Source organism: Bos javanicus, chromosome 10 (assembly GCF_032452875.1).
Source record: "Bos javanicus breed banteng chromosome 10, ARS-OSU_banteng_1.0, whole genome shotgun sequence".
Taxonomy (NCBI): Eukaryota; Metazoa; Chordata; class Mammalia; order Artiodactyla; family Bovidae; genus Bos; species Bos javanicus.
In genome coordinates this window covers 80,560,683-80,576,557 of record NC_083877.1, presented here as the reverse complement: position 1 = coordinate 80,576,557, position 15,875 = coordinate 80,560,683, and the positions used below count along the sequence as shown (strand labels likewise).

The window sequence follows — 15,875 nt, the reverse complement described above, 5'->3', positions numbered from 1 at the left end:
GATGCTAAAATGCCGAGAGGATGAGGCAAAATCTTGGCCAAGGTCAAGCTCTGCTGATGGTTTGAAGGGGGATGGCAGCCAACTCTCTGCACTTGTATAACATTTAAAAAAGAAAAACTAACCCCAAGTCATCTTCTGTTCCGTTTCGGAGCCAACTTTAGTCTTGCTCATTGTATCCAAGAACTCAGAGGAAGCCATATGGGCTACAGCTCGGGCTGACCAAACCTCCAGGGCCAAACATACAGATCTTGATTGGAAAGGAACTGAGCCAACTGACTGGGGCTCCAGTTGGCGCTGTGAGATGTAACAAAGTGAAGTGAAAGTCGCTCAGTCATGTCCGACTCTTTGCGACCCCACGGACTGTCCATGGAATTCTCCAGGCCTGAACACTGGAGTGGGTAGCCTATCCCTTCTCCAGGGGATCTTCCCAACCCAGGTCTCCCCCATTGCATGTGGATTCTTTACCAGCTGAGCTATCAGGGAAGCTGGAGATAAAACAAAAGATGTCTACATTTTAGGAGAGGGGAGAGATATATACGTTAGCCTCCTTTTTGGCAATCTGTTCGTTGATCCAGAACAACAACAAAATGACCCCAATATGGTAGAAAAAGGGGGACTCATGTCTACATTGAAGTGATTATTGTGAAAAGAGCTTCAAGTTTAGCATACTTGGTACAAAATTTATGCAACACAAAGCCAATACACCATAACCTCTTTGGGACCGAAATGAAGCACAATGATGGACTGGAATATGTATCTTTTGCCAGGTCACAGAGAATGGATACACAGAGGGGAAAATGTCTCTTGGTAGCTTATAAAATACAATCTTTACATTTTGCATGTGTCTGTCTCGCTGGTGGCCAGAAAGGTAAGCAGGACAAAGGCCCAGGTGGGTCAGGGTTATAGAAAGGCAGGCCCTAGAGACTTCTCAAGTGTCCCTGGCAGTTAATTGTCTTAGGACGCATGGATGGAGAACAATGTGTTAACACAGTGGACCCCTCAAATTTTCTTAGGTAGTCCTGACAGCATAAAAAGAGAATATTAACTTACTGATTTAACGTTTTCCTTTCCAAGTGCCCAGTTCTATTCAATTCTCTCTCTATGGCACAGCCTCAACATCTCCGATCTTTAAATGAGAAACCTTGTTTTCTTCCTCCCCAACATCCTCCCATTTACAATACTTGGCAAAGATGCCTCATTTCTATTCCATGCCAATTTCTTATTAAGCCTTACGGCACTGGCAATGTGGGTGAAGATAAAGATTTCTCTTCTTTACTGTCATATAGTGAACGGAATAGAAATGTGAGTTCCTTAAGGCCACACTCAGTGCATCTCTGGTGAGAGGAGTACTTTGACCCCAGGTGGAGCTCCGGATGGAGGGAGCAGGCTTGGCCCTAGTCAGCAGGCTGAGAGGACACAGCGTGGCATCCTGGCTTCCTCACCCCGCATCCCTTCATGCACAGCTGCATTCCCAGGGCTGGGATGGGATGAGAATGTGAAACCAGGCAGAAGGTACACAGCACCCACGGGAGAGCGCCACATCAAACAACAGGGGGATGTATTACAGAATGCCACGCTAGTAGGCCCCTTACGGCACAGCTAATTCAAACTCCTAGTTTTATCGGTACAGAAAGGAATCCAAAAAAGTTAAGTGATTGGTCCAAAGACACATAGCTGATGGCCAGAACCAGACACTATCACCAAGGCCTCTTGATCCTCCAATACACTATACAATTGAGTTTGAAGTAAAGTCAAAGTCACTCAGTCGTGTCTGACTCTTTGCAACCCCATGGACTACACAGTCCATGGAATTCTCCAGGCCGGAATACTGGAGTGGGTAGCCTTTCCCTTCTCCAGGGGATCTTCCCAACCCAGGGATCGAATCGAGGTCTCCCACATTGCAGGCGGATTCTTTACCAGCTGAGCCACAAGAAGCAAAATATAAAGGTAAGTCCAAAAAAGAATACATTTGAATCCGTTCTAATGAGGTGGATGAAACTGGAGCCTATTATACAGAGTGAAGTAAGCCAGAAAGAAAAACACCAATAAAGTATACTAACGCATATATATGGAATTTAGAAAGATGGTAACGATAACCCTGTACGTGAGACAGCAAAAGAGACACTGATGTATAGAACAGTCTTTTGGACTCTGTAGGAGAGGGCGAGGGTGGGAGAATGGCATTGAAACGTATAATATCATATGTGAAACAAATTGCCAGTCCAGGTTCGATGCATAATACAGGATGCTTGGGGCTGGTGCACTGGGATGACCCAGAGGGATGGTATGGGGAGGGAGGTGGGAGGGGGGTTCAGGATGGGGAACACGTATACACCCGTGGCGGATTCATGTTGATGTATGGCAAAACCAATACAATATTATAAAGTAATTAGCCTCCAATTAAAATAAATTTATATTTAAAAAAAAAGGTAAGTCCATGGACTATGCTCCCATCCTCCCCCACCAACCAAATAAATGTACATTCTTTAAAACTGCCCATGTCCCAGTCTCCTATTTCTTTCCACCCCTACCAGCTCACTAAGCTCAAATTTCGGATTCTCATCCAGGACTTAATAGATACCCTGGTGGTCTGAGCAGTCAGAATCCCAACTTTGCCCCAGCATGTTGCAACCTGAGAAGGGAGATCTTTGGGAAGCAGGTGTAGCGTGTAAGTAGCCTCTAACAACTCAGGAATATCTGGACCACACATCACGTTGATAATAATGCTGACTGTAAACTTAGCGGCTCTTGAAGCTTATGCTGGCAGGAAGGCAACAGGCTACCCATCAGGCAAAAGAGAAAAAATCAAGAATTAAAAGCAAATAAGGAAGTTGCAAGGAGGGCAAACGCCTTGAGTTCGGTCTGGAGGATGTGAGATTAACTATCTCCACTCAGTCCGACAGTGACCTTCTAAGGCAAGTACCACTGCCTTAGAAGAGGGAGCACCCAGGAAGTGTGGACTAGGGCTTCCAACACTCCCTCTCCCTGTGCACAGGAAGTCAGCTCCTGCTTATCCCACAGGATTGCCCATTTGGTGACTGGGGGTGCCAACAACCAAGTTGGACACAGACAAGGCTAGTGAGGAGGAAATAATGGTCTAATGTACTTCCCACTTTCCCAAATAACATGTTGCTAGTTAAGTAAGGGCCGTGGTGCCACAGGCAAAGGCATCTCCCTGGTAGAGTGGGTGGAACAGGTACTTTTGAACAAGTGGAATGATCATTTGGCTGCGTGTCAGTCCAGCTCCATCACCTGATGCAAAACTGCCCCAGGACTGGGGACAGACGGAAGGTTTTTGGCTCCAGCATGAGGGGGCAACTTGGGGAATACCTAAAAAGAGTAAGTCGGTTCCAAAAAAAGTATTTTGAGGATTATGTATAATTTTTACATTATCCAATCAAGAGTCCACTATACGAGAACTGGGGCTTCCCTGGTGGCTCAGTGGTGAAGAATCCGCCTGCCGGTGCAGGAGATGTAGGTTCGATCCCTTGGTGGAGAACGTCTCCTGGAGGAGGAAATGGCAAAACACTTCAGTATTCTTTTTTTCTTTTTTTCACTCCAGTATTCTTGCCTGGGAAATCCCATGGACCGAGGAGCCTGGACGGCTACAGTCCATGCGTGCTCGCTAAGTTGCTTCAGTCGTGTCCAACGCCTTGGAAATCTATGGACCGTGGCCTACCAGATTCCTCTGTCCATGGGATTCTTCTGGTAAGAATATTGGAGTGGGTTGCCATGCCTTCCTCCAGGGGATCTTCCCAACCAAGGGATCGAACCTACATCTCTTAAGTCTCCTGCACTGGGAGGCAGGCTCTTTACCACTAGCGATACCTAGGGAGCCCCGGTTGTAGTCCATGGGGGGTGGTAAAAACATCAGACATGATTTAGTGACTAAACAAAAACAATACAAGAATAATTCTTACACCCTCTTATAGTTTATCTCATCCAAGAAAAACTGATTCTCAACTGCATTCCTGAGGGATGAGGTACTCTAAAAATGACCAAGTAAAGAACAGAAAAAACGAGACCAGAAAGAAGAATCCTTTTAAAATACGTAATAATTAGCAAACTAGTAAACTGAGAAACTATGGTACCTCTTAGAGGATGAGACATAATGAATTGAAAAAAATAGATGAATGAATGAAAAACTCAGAGAGGTAAGATAACAAAGAATTTAAATAATAGTCAAATGTTAGGGCCCCAAACATTAGAATAGGAAGCTGAACAAAAGCTCTTTCTGTCTGCTGGGCTCCTGAGAGTCTAAAATGAGGGATTAAAATGGCTTTATTTCAACAGAACACATTTTGCCATCTGATCTCTGTCTGTGACATGGATAAGAATAAGTAACTTATGGCTGCACTCTTAAGAGGGAAACAAATCCCTGAATATCATGCTTTGTTCGCTTTAGGATGGCAAATCAGTAATTGCTTGTTTATCCGTGGGGGGGGGGGGGGGGGGAAAGGCCATAACCTTTATTTTAAAATAAAATTTTTTATTTTTAATTAATATTTTTTACAATTTTCTTTTAAAACAAACAGTATTTCCAAAAATCACTGCTGCAAGGAGGAATGAGGCAAGGAAGGATGGGAGCAGAAGGGAAGCAGAAAAAAGACTCTGAGGCTGCAATCGTAATGTTCAGGCACATCAGAGGGGCCTTTGCTGTGACACTGTCTGCTCACTGCTGCTCACAGAGAAGGAAACTCAGCGAATGCCCTAGGGCGTGAGGGAAAGGGTCAAAGGCAAACATTCCCATCACAGAAACCCCTAAAAATGGATATCAATTTGTACTCACTCCAGCAACATGCCTCCCCCTCCTTGCAATCCAATTTCTAAGGTTCTAACCTAAATAAGTTAGCAAAGTTATAGTCAAAGATTTACACACAAAAAAGTTCATTGCATACATCATTGATATTAGCAAAGGATCCAAAGCAACCAAAAATTTCAACAGTGTGGGCATGGATAATAAAGTAAGGTAGAGTTACTGGAAATCTACTTTCAAAGATTTAAAGAGACAAGAAATTACTTATGATACCAGGTTAAATGAAGGAAAAATAGGATACTAAGCTATATATATGACTCTCAAGCCTGTTTAAATACTACACACAATATATGCATTTTTAAATACTGAAAGGAAATTCATAAACATGCCTGCAGAGATTAGGTTTGTTCTACACGGAGGGATGATGGATTTTCATTCTTTCTTTAGATTCATCTCTAACAAGCATACACATGACTTTTATATCAGAAGAAAAAATTATTTAAAAATATGCCTACCCTAAAATGACTCATTTGAGATAGCTATTGTCAGTCTTAGGGACAGGCTGCTAAAGTCCAAGGCTGATTTAAAAACACAAAAAGATTCAAATCTAAACAGCGTGTGTTCTAAAAAGGACAGAGATTGCGTGTGCCATAGTCCAGATTTTTCCTCTGTCTTGGCTGCTGGCTCTGTGATATTAAGCTCTGCAGGGAGTTCTACTGGAGAACCCATTCCTTCTACCCTCAGCAACCACAGCTCCTTAAACGACCTCTTAGGACATGATTTTCACCTCTAAGTGTGAGGATACAGGGAAAGAGAAAGGGAGTGCCCTACTCTCTTAAGAGAAAGAGGTTTTTCTTATAAAACTTATCAAAATGACTCAAAACCAGATATACACAATCTGAAACATAAGTCGTGAGTTATGTCCAAGGTTCGGTATAAAAGCCACTTATTTCTCAAGAATGCTTATAAAGCAAGAGCTACAGGCGCCCCCTTGTGGCAAGCTTGACTACTACGACGACCACCCATCCATTTGGTCCTCTGCCGCGGGCTCCAGTGAAGTGACAGCCCCGTAACAACCTAGTGTGCTGAACACAGGGCCCCCAAAGCAGCTGGTACTATTTGTTTTCAAGAGTTTTTGATTTAGACCCCAAAAACACATATTTGAGGACGAGTGGGAAGGGAAGAGGAAAAAAATGCAAGATGTGCATGTGTGGTGGGCTGCTGTCCAGGGGTCAAAGCTAGGGGTGGGGGTGGGAGGCGGGGTGGGGTGGGGTGGGATGGGATAGGGGAGTCTGTGCATACATACCATGGGCTTCCCACGTGGCGCTAGTGGTAAAGAACCTGCATGCCAATGCAAGTTAGACGTAAGAGATGTGGGTTCGATTCCTGGGTGGGGAAGATCCCCTGGAGAAAGGAATGGCAACTCACTCTAGCATTCTTGCTTGGAGAATCCCACGGTCAGAGGTACCCGGCAGGCTATACAGTCCATAGGGTCTCACAGAGTCGGACACAACTTAAGTGACTTAGGACACACCATGGGCTGCCACACAGCAGGGACCTATAGGATAAAGATCTCCTTCCCCAAGGGTATTCACTGATTTTACAAAGTTATAAAGCAAAAAGTTTTACATTTACAATTCATGAACTTTGTGCTTAGAAGTTGTTTTACTTATCAATGTTAGAGCAGCCATCACCAACTCAGGCACAGCTCCAAAACAGAGTTCCTGTTGAATTATGGCCATAAAAAATTTTTTTAAAGCTTGTTAAAATCTTGTAAGGTAAGAAAGTTTTCCTTATACTTTAAAAAAAGATCCTAATCACTAATAAGTTGATTTTACGCTCAAAGTGGTGGCCTCACATTTAGAAAGATGAGAAACACCACCGTTTTGAACATCAAAACGGATTAATTAATCCCAGTGTCCCAGGCAAGATGGGAGATGGAGAAATCCTCTCACTGCAACCTGACCAAATGGCTCTGGGAGAGAATTAAAGAGCTTAAAAGAGGTCAGTATTGCAAATCTGATAGAACACAGAACACTGAAGGGACCAGATACTGATTCTGAGAAAAGATAATCTTCCTCTCAGAAAGGGATTACGCTAAAAACCTTGACGTTCTGGGCAGGATTGCAACAAACAGCCAAAAGCTGAGCAAATCATCCAAGTTCTCTAGGGAGGTGGTGCTCGTGCTTCTCTGTGGCCCACCCAGGCCTCTTTCCAAAAAGAATCCCCTCCAGGGCTAGGGTGAAAACACGTGGCAGGAAGCTGCTGCCTTGGCCCTGAACAAGTAAAGGGGAGCATTTTCAAGGATGTGTAATAAACCGAAGCAGCCCAGCTGGGCCGGATCCCCATCCAGGTGAGCTCCAGCACAGCATCAAGCCAAAGAACTTCTAATCATGAGGCTGAGCTGGGAGTATGAATCCAACCCCCTTCTACCTCTCCAACCTCTAGAAGAACGTTTTATTTTTTTCTCCCTCCTAACCAGATGGGATTGAAATACTTGACAGCTCCTGTTTGAGATAAACCAACATGCTGGACAGGGAAGAAAAAAATATTAAAAACTTGAGAGTCTTGACAAGACACTTCAGGAAGAATCCTTCATGTGTCGCCTGTACAGGGAAAGCATTATAGGGAGAGGGGAAAAATATGAAGGCCAAGGTTCCCGTTTGTCCAGAAAAGGGCGGAATAGAGAATTCTCACTCTGCCCAGCTGAAATTCAAAACCAGGAGCACCCCTGAAAGCAACAGCCTTGCTCCACCAGAAGCATCCTGGGATGATCACGACGGGTTAGTATTGTGAGTTGTGTCACCAGAATCTGACAATGACATTAAAACAGGAAGAGGTGACTTGGCACCCCCCGGCTCCAGCTTCCCAGGCGTCCTAACCCGGAAGGGAGACGGCAATCACGACAGCTTGATGGGAAGGTCCTCCCCGTATTTCCGGAGCAGCTTCTGATGGTTGTGGTCCACCGACCACTGCTGGGGCAGGTGCCGGGGCTGCATGGAGTCCAGGAAGTGCTGCCGCCAGCGGCTCTCCAGCTGCATGAGGGAGCGCAGCCCGCCCTGGGTGTGGCGCTGCACCACCTTCAGCCCGTGAGGAATGTAGTTTTCATTGGAAATCCTGCCAAGACACGAAGGACAACGGTCTGAGGAAAGCAAGCACAGGACAGCATCTCAACAGCTCCAGGTGCTGTGGGCCAAGGGGCTGCCATGGGGTACAGAGAGAGGCTATGGACTCCTGAGGGGCGGCTACTTTGATGCTTTTAAAAACATCTTTCCCATATCTGACTTTCTAAAAATAGTTCGAACATACTAAGCACAATCAATCCCAGAGAAGGCATCTGGGGATTCTGAGCTATACTTATGGGAAGGCCACTGCACAATGCTCAACCCTACTAGCGGGGGCCCACTGCCTAGCGGATGATGGGTGGAGAACAGAGGTCTTTCACTTACTCAAGGGTTTCCTTCCTATCGGCTCACCCTTCTTTTTTTTTTTTTAATATTTATTTATTTGACTGCACTGAGTCTTAGTTGCAGCACGGAGGATCATCAATCTTATTGCAGTGTGTGGAATCTTTAGCTTCGGCCTGTGGGATCTAGGGCTTCCCTGGCAGCTTAGATGGTGAAGGATCCATCTGCAATGCAGGAGACTCGGGTTCAGATCTAGTTCTATCAGATCCAGGGATAGAACCTGGGCCCCCTGCACTGGGAGCGCAGAGTCTTAGCCACTGGACCGCCACGGAAGTCCCTCGCCCTTCTTTTAAGCTACTCATTCTGATCGATACTTAGTCTTTATATGAGCTCTTCAACCAGCCCACGTGTTCCGGGTTTTCATCACAGTGTAATACTTGAATGTAAAATAAAGGCGACATATTTCTTTGGTGCCTTCATTCTCATACAAAGAAATGCCAAACCACATCCACAAGACGTGTTTTGGTCACAACGAAATGCTACCGTGGTTGCTCAGTTGCACAGCTCGTGCTGTTTAATGAGAAGATGAAGCCCTGCTTCCTTTCTCACTAAGATGCCTTGTGAACAGTGCCACCAGCTCCTGTGAATGAAAGGCTTTCTCTGTCTGGGATTCAGTTCTTCTCCCTGCGTCTACACCCCACTCTCAATCCTCCCCGTCAAGCCTGTTCGTGCCCTCCAGGTATTTGTGGGGCATTTTCTTATTTAGCTCACAAGCATACCATTAACTTGCCTAACTTCCCTCAAACAGCTGTTCTTCTTGGTCCTAGACATCCAAGCCCAGCACCCTCCCATCCAAGGCAGCAAGATGAATTTACTAGATAGGCTGGTCACCAAAAGGGGAAATGTAGCTGTTTTAGAAATACATTTGGGAACTGGTTAAAGGAGCCTGTCTCCTTAATTTGTAATATAACCTTAACCTTAATTTTGAGGTATCTAAAATAAAGTTTGGAAAATAGTCTTAAGAATAATTTTTAAATCTTGAAAGATTTAAAAAAATACAGGATACAATGTTAGCAGAAACCAATAAGAAATCTAAATCCTACCTCACAGGGTTGTTATAAGAAATAATTAAGGCAATTAATATAAAGTTTATTAACTGGGCTAAATAGATTAGCATATCTATAAAAATTTGTTCAATAAATATTTGTTGCTATAATTAAGTTTATGGGGGTATTTTTAAAAAATAACAAAACACTATAGGCAACCAGCAGGACTATCAGGACTTGTGAACTTATCAATTACTTCAATCCCTGGAAAGAACTGACAAGTTAGGAAGCAAACTATAATAGGCAGCCCAGAGTTTTTATCATCTGGGCCATGTTGCCATTCATTTCTCAGGACTATAAAATGCCTCTCATCTAGGGACACTGAATTAAATGATATGAATTCAATGAATTCGACTAGGTACTCAGGGGGAAAGAGAAAGCAAGCAAGGAAGTAAAAACATAAAAAGTAATTTAAATACTAACAGCAATCCTGGCCAACATGCCATTCAGCAGGCCAATACCCTGGAGGGCAGGTTAGAGACAGGAAACATGAACCGCTGTGTCTCAATTCCCACCGACCTGGATACAGGAAAAGATGCAAAACCACACACACTGTACTTCACAGGCGACTCCAGAGACTGGAGGGGTATTTCTTGACTCTGATTTTCCTCTTATGTGCTGACCAGAAGATTTCCTTCTGCAGAGAATGCATAAGGTTCAACTCCAGTGCCTTTGAACTCTCCTGCTCATTATGAAAATGGCTGGACATATGGATATGATCTTAAAAAGTCAAGGACAGAAGGCAAGTCTCCTCTAGAAAGTTAATCAGCAAACAGATTGCTCTGTCCTAGGTGCTTGGTTATCTTGAGCCACACACTTAGTGGGGTGAGCCCGAGGCTGCCGCAGGGTACCTGCTTCTGCCGTACAGGCACTCAAACCGAGCAGCTGGCGTAAAGACTCTAGACCAGTCCTCACTCCCCTCTGAGCAGGACCGCAGATCATACCTGGTCTCCAGGCTGGCTGCCTCCTGAAGCATCTCCTCCGTGACCCTGTCTGTGCAGTAAAACTCTCGCAGCCCCTGCAGCAGCTCCTCCTTCCGGTGCGCAGGCAGGCTCTCGGCGTTGAGCAGGGCCCTGGCCCCCGAACGCACCTGCCGGCGCTCAGGATCCTCCAGCAGGCGCAAGCCCTCCTCGGAGCCAATGGGGGCCTGGAACTCCCTGGCCAGCTGCTGCTTCAGGTGGCTGTCGTAGTAGTTGGAGATGGCGTGGCAGGAGGTGCAGAGCAGCAGCACATCGTGGGAGTTATGGTCCTTCATCTCGATGGGGAAGTGCTTCCGGTACTCGTGCGGGATCACGTTCTTCCTAAGGGAGCCGGCACAAGGCAGCGCGCATTAGCCGACAACACAGACGGAGCACGGAGTCGGCAGGTGCCCCACTGGGATTCTGATCTGGGCCTAAACACGACTGAGGAGCTGGGGCCCCGCAACCCAACAGCCATGACGTAAAGGCCCGACTACCTATTCCAGTCTCCACCCACCTGCCTACGGCCCTTGGGTCCCCCTCTCCTTGAAGTGAGTGCAGACCACCGGCTCCCCAACTCCTCTGGCAAGCCAGGGGTAGGAAGAGGCTAATAGCCACCTCTGGGAAGGCTGTGCTCCCCAACGGAAAAGTATCTGAGAAATGAAAAGAAATTCTAATGGCCTTTAACATCTGGAAAATAACTCTCTCAAAGCACGCAGCAGGTAACCACTACTCCCGAAATTTTGGAAGCCTGGTGACCTGTAAGAGCCCGTGTCCTTCATCTGAAGAATCCTTTACTCTCAAATTATTTCCCTGGTTATTCATCGAAGTCCATCACTGTCTTCTAAGGAAAACTAAGCTCTCAGGGAAAACTCCTGGCCACCACAACTGTTTGTCTCACTTTGCAAGGAGAGATAGGAGCCAAGTGAGTTACCACTCCTCAGTAGCCAGGGAGAAAGCCCAGGTGTCTGCGTACCCGGGCCCAGTGGTAACGTCACCTTCATTGCCTGGGGACCTTGACGCAGAATAATCTCAGACTATTCCAGAGGGTGCCTTCAGGTCACCTGGATACTGATGTACCCAGGGTCACAAAGCCTGTGAGCCACTCAGGGGAGGATCGCAAGGACACAGAGAGGCAGCTTCTGAAGGAACTGGTCTCCGTTCCTTCATGAGCAAAAGGGCACGACTCTCTTCATGACAAACTGTTTTGACAAGAGTGTTTCATTCTGAAAACCAAAAACTGGCTCCGGTGGGGGGGCAGGGGGTCGTGGCAGGCACCACTACAGCAAGGCCAGGCAGAGTGTCGAAGCTCTTGGGGACACTGAGATGCCCCCTGGGGACAAGTCTCTAAGCCAAAGGGGCAGCCTCAACCAAGCCCGCCGAGGGCCCTGCATGTGGCTTGAAGGGCTACTTCCATCAGAGGCAGACAAGAGGGCAGCCCCACCCTGCTGGACACTTACCGAATGTACGAGTCTTTCTTGCCACACACCACACACAGATTCTCTTTAACCATCAAGTAGTAGTCTCCCGGGGATTCTGGTCTGCCCGCAGGTTCAAACTGCAGCTTGACCACAAAAGGTTCTTCACTCACCAGCTCTTAGAGGAAAGAGGCAGCGTTAGAGCATGACTGCCCGCCCACCTCTCCCCCAGGAAGAAGCACCACCTCAGTGGTTCTCTGCTGTATTCTGGGCAGAGATCACTATTTCTGGGCTTTGAACAGCTCCATCCCACGTGTCTCTAGGGCTCTCTGCCTTCTATGCATCACAACCCCCTCCCTTATCTCAGCCCCACTCCAGTCAGTACCCACATGCTCCCAATTATAAATCAAATATGACGGCTGAATCTCAAACCTCCGATGCCTTTGTCCAGGTACCACTGAGCTTTTCTTCGATCACAAGTGCAGAGGGGCTGTCCATCTGGAGCGTGGAGAAAGCAGTTATCGTACAGAGGTGATTTTCTGGGGGGAAGGGAGAGAGAAATCTAAAATTTGGAGCAAACTATTGATCAAGGTATCAGCTACCTTCCTATATTCTGAGTGACCCAAGCCATTCATAGGGTCATACGTTACATTTATGGGGGGGAAAAAATGGTGAGAAACCATGTTTATTCCTCCATCAACAATGGGCTAGGAAAGAGAAATTAAAGTGAATTAGTTTATACCATTAGTTTTTATATTTATAGATTGGGAAATTAGTGTTTACATGGTTCTACCATCAAAGCAAGCAGGAACAGAACATGAAGAAACTTCCCTGTAATCCCTTGATTAAACCAAGTCAATTAAAATTCAAGCTAAAATGATGAATGCCTTGTGGATTTATTTCTGGCCCATACGCAATACTCGCCTCACTCTAATCATCTAATTCCTAAAGGCATTTTGCTTAGAGGAACCAAACTTCCACTCCAAAGTATTTATTAGTCATCATTCTGCAATAGAGACATAAGCTGTACAGGAAAATTCTCATTGACTAGAGAATAACATAAGTTTAGGGCCTGGATACCATTCTAAATAACCAAATACCAAATGAGTAAGAAATCAGATGATGCATTTCTCCTGAAAAGTCTGAGGCACTTCATGTTACTTTGCTCTCCTGAAGCAAGCAAGGAATAATAATTATACCCCCTGGTGGCTCAGATGGTAAAGAATCTGCCTGCAATGCAGAGGATCCAGGTTCAATCCCTGGGTCAGGAAGATCCCCTGGAGAAGAGAATGGCAACCCACTTCAGTATTCTTGCCTGGAGAATCCCATGGACAGAGGGGCCTGGAGGGCCACAGTCCATAGTGTTCACAACTGAGTGACCACACTTTCACTTTTCTCATCTATAATAGAATACAGATCTAAGGTTGTATCGAGGTCAGTGACGAAGCTAGGCTAAACACTCCTCATTTCCACTTCCACTGCTCAAAATAAAACAGTAGAAGGGTAAATAAAAGGGAAAAGTACACAAATAAAGGCTAGCTCCAAATGTCCCTGAAGGAAAGGAAAAATAAAAATCCTTGGAGAGCTTTCTTCCCAGACCCAGGGTAAAGCATCATGCCTTTTGCTGCAGGCCGGGGAACTGAACCTACCAGACACAGAAAAACTCAGTTACCTGGCAGAATAGCCCACTCCCAGGGGCTTTCTTTTATGTTTTCTGGGGTCTCTCCCTTGCTGGTTGCCTGGCATCGTTCCATCAGCTTTCGACTTCTTATTTCTTGTCTTCTGCTGAGATTCTGTTGCTTCCCCATTAACCTCTTCTCCTGATCGGCTAAGCCCTTTACTTCGGAATGGGATATCTACCACATCCTGACATTTCTCTAAGATTTTTCTCCAGACAATGTGGTCATCGTTTTCTTCTAGAGTCGAATTCCTAGAGAAAGGGTATCCAAGAAGATGGAGAAAGAGAGCCACTGAAATCTGGGCATCCCTGGCAGCATAAATTACCTGAAGAGAAAAGTCAGAGATCAGTAGAATCCAGAAGGCGAACCAGAGAGAGCAAGTTCAAAGTCAGTCACAAAGACAAGAGACCGCTTCCAGATTCTAACTCAAGATGCACAGTAACTCAGGCACCATCTACTCCTTAACACCTTTGCATTACAAAGAAAATTAAAACTAGACAAAAATAAATCAAATGGTATAATGAATCCTCATGTAACATAGATAAAATAATGACTTATTCTACATGCTTGAAATTCCTATCTATATAAATCAGTGAAGTTTCCTTCTATCTGCTATCTGTCTTCTATCTTCTGTTTTCTATCTTCTATCTGCCCAAACCTGCTGGACACATTTTCTTCCAGCTTGGGGTAGGGTACTTATCACAGGTCTGACAGCTAGTACATGAATTTCACTTCGGAAATGGTGATCATCTAGAAAAACTAACACCAAGATTCATTAAGAGGCCTGTGTGACTACTGATCAGAAGCAAACTGCTGTACACATCAATACGATGTGTAAAACAAGAAAAACAGCTTCAAACATGGACCTCAGATCAAAAGTCACAAGGGTCCATCTCTGGAATTTATGTATTTAACAACAGTAAGTCATTCTCTCAAGCAACTAGGCACAGGCAAGCTGGTCATAAATAAAAGTAGTCAAAACTATTAATTTTATTAATAGCTCTTCCTAACAAAGCCTCTTGAAAGTGAAAGTGGAGAGTGAAAAAGTTGGCTTAAAACTCAACATTCAGAAAAAGAAGATCACGGCATCTGGTCCCATCACTTCATGGCAAATAGATGGGGAAACAGTGGAAACAGTGTCAGACTTTATTTTGGGGGGCTCCAAAATCACTGCAGATGGTGACTGCAGCCATGGAATGAAAAGACGCTTACTCCTTGGAAGAAAAGTTATGACCAACCTAGATAGCATATTCAAAAGCAGAGACATTACTTTGCCAACATAGGTCCGTCTAGTCGAGGCTATGGTTTTTCCAGTGGTCATGTATGGATGTGAGAGTTGGACTGTGAAGAAGGCTGAGCAGTGAAGAATTGATGCTTTTGAACTGTGGTGTTGGAGAAGACTCTTGAGAGTCCCTTGGACTGCAAGGAGATCCAACCAGTCCATTCTAAAGGAGATCAGCCCTGGGATTTCTTTGGAAGGAATGATGCTAAAGCTGAAACTCCAGTACTTTGGCCACCTCATGCGAAGAGTTGGCTCATTGGAAAAGACTCTGATGCTGGGAGGGATTGGGGGCAGGAGGAGAAGGGGACGACAGAGGATGAGATGGCTGGATGGCATCACCGACTCGATGGATGTGAGTTTGAGTGAACTCTAGGAGTTGGTGATGGACAGGGAGGCCTGGCATGCTGCGATTCATGGGCTTGCAAAGAGTCAGGCACGACTGAGAGACTGAACTGAACTGAACTGAACAAAGCATGTAAGGACTTTAATTAAAATTCCTTTAATTCACCTTTAATAATCAAGCCTGGTAGATAACACTATTAGTATGGATCTTTTTTCTGTGTGTACTTTTAGAACAACAACAAAAAAAAAACCAGAATACTAGAAAAAGAAATTTGGATAAAATTTTCCACATAGACTTAACCATCTACATATCTGTCAGCAAGCAGTCTTGGAAAAGAAGGTGTTTGAATGTGAAGAGTGCAGAGTACTTTTTTAACAAATTATTTTCAAATGATAAGGAATCCAATGCACTTTCAATGGTGCATTGAAAATTGAAAATTGAAATTCCAGCATAAATGGTGCTGGAATAGCTGGGTATCTACATGCAAAAGGACAAATTTGGACTCCTACTTCAGACATCACACAAAAATTAACTCAAAATGAATTATGAACCTAGGTGTAAGAGCTAAAACATATGATTCTTCAAAGAAAACATAAGAGTAAGTGTTCATGACTTTAGGTCAGGCAACAATTTCTTAGATATGACAGCAAAGGCATCAGGAATAAAAGAAAAAATGGATAACTGGACCTCATCGAAATGAAAACTTTCATGCTTCAGATGATCCCATCAAGTAAGTGAAAGGAAAATTTGCAGAAAATGGGAGAAAGTATTTATAAATTATATATCTAATAAGAGATTAGCATCCAGAATATATAAAGAATATGTATGCATACACACACATTGATCTGTTAAAACTCAACAATTTAAAAACAAACGACACAATTAAAATGTAAGCAAAGGATCTGAATAGACATTTCTCCAAAGA

The 15,875-nt window shown here is 44.7% G+C and overlaps 1 protein-coding gene across 3 annotated transcripts in view; it reads right to left on the bottom strand.

Moving 5' to 3' along the window:
• Window positions 1-5,371: 5,371 nt before the first annotated feature.
• Window positions 5,372-15,875, bottom strand: part of EXD2 (exonuclease 3'-5' domain containing 2) — a 55,624-nt gene continuing 45,120 nt past the window's right edge. For all 3 annotated transcript variants that reach the window (XM_061429237.1, XM_061429238.1, XM_061429236.1), the window contains 5 exons: window positions 13,319-13,650; window positions 12,079-12,185; window positions 11,689-11,824; window positions 10,214-10,570; window positions 5,372-7,873 (listed from right to left, as the gene is read on the bottom strand). In XM_061429237.1, coding sequence (XP_061285221.1) covers window positions 7,657-7,873; window positions 10,214-10,570; window positions 11,689-11,824; window positions 12,079-12,185; window positions 13,319-13,650 — 1,149 coding nt within the window. In that variant the 3' untranslated portion in view covers window positions 5,372-7,656. The remainder of the gene's footprint in view (window positions 7,874-10,213; window positions 10,571-11,688; window positions 11,825-12,078; window positions 12,186-13,318; window positions 13,651-15,875) is intronic.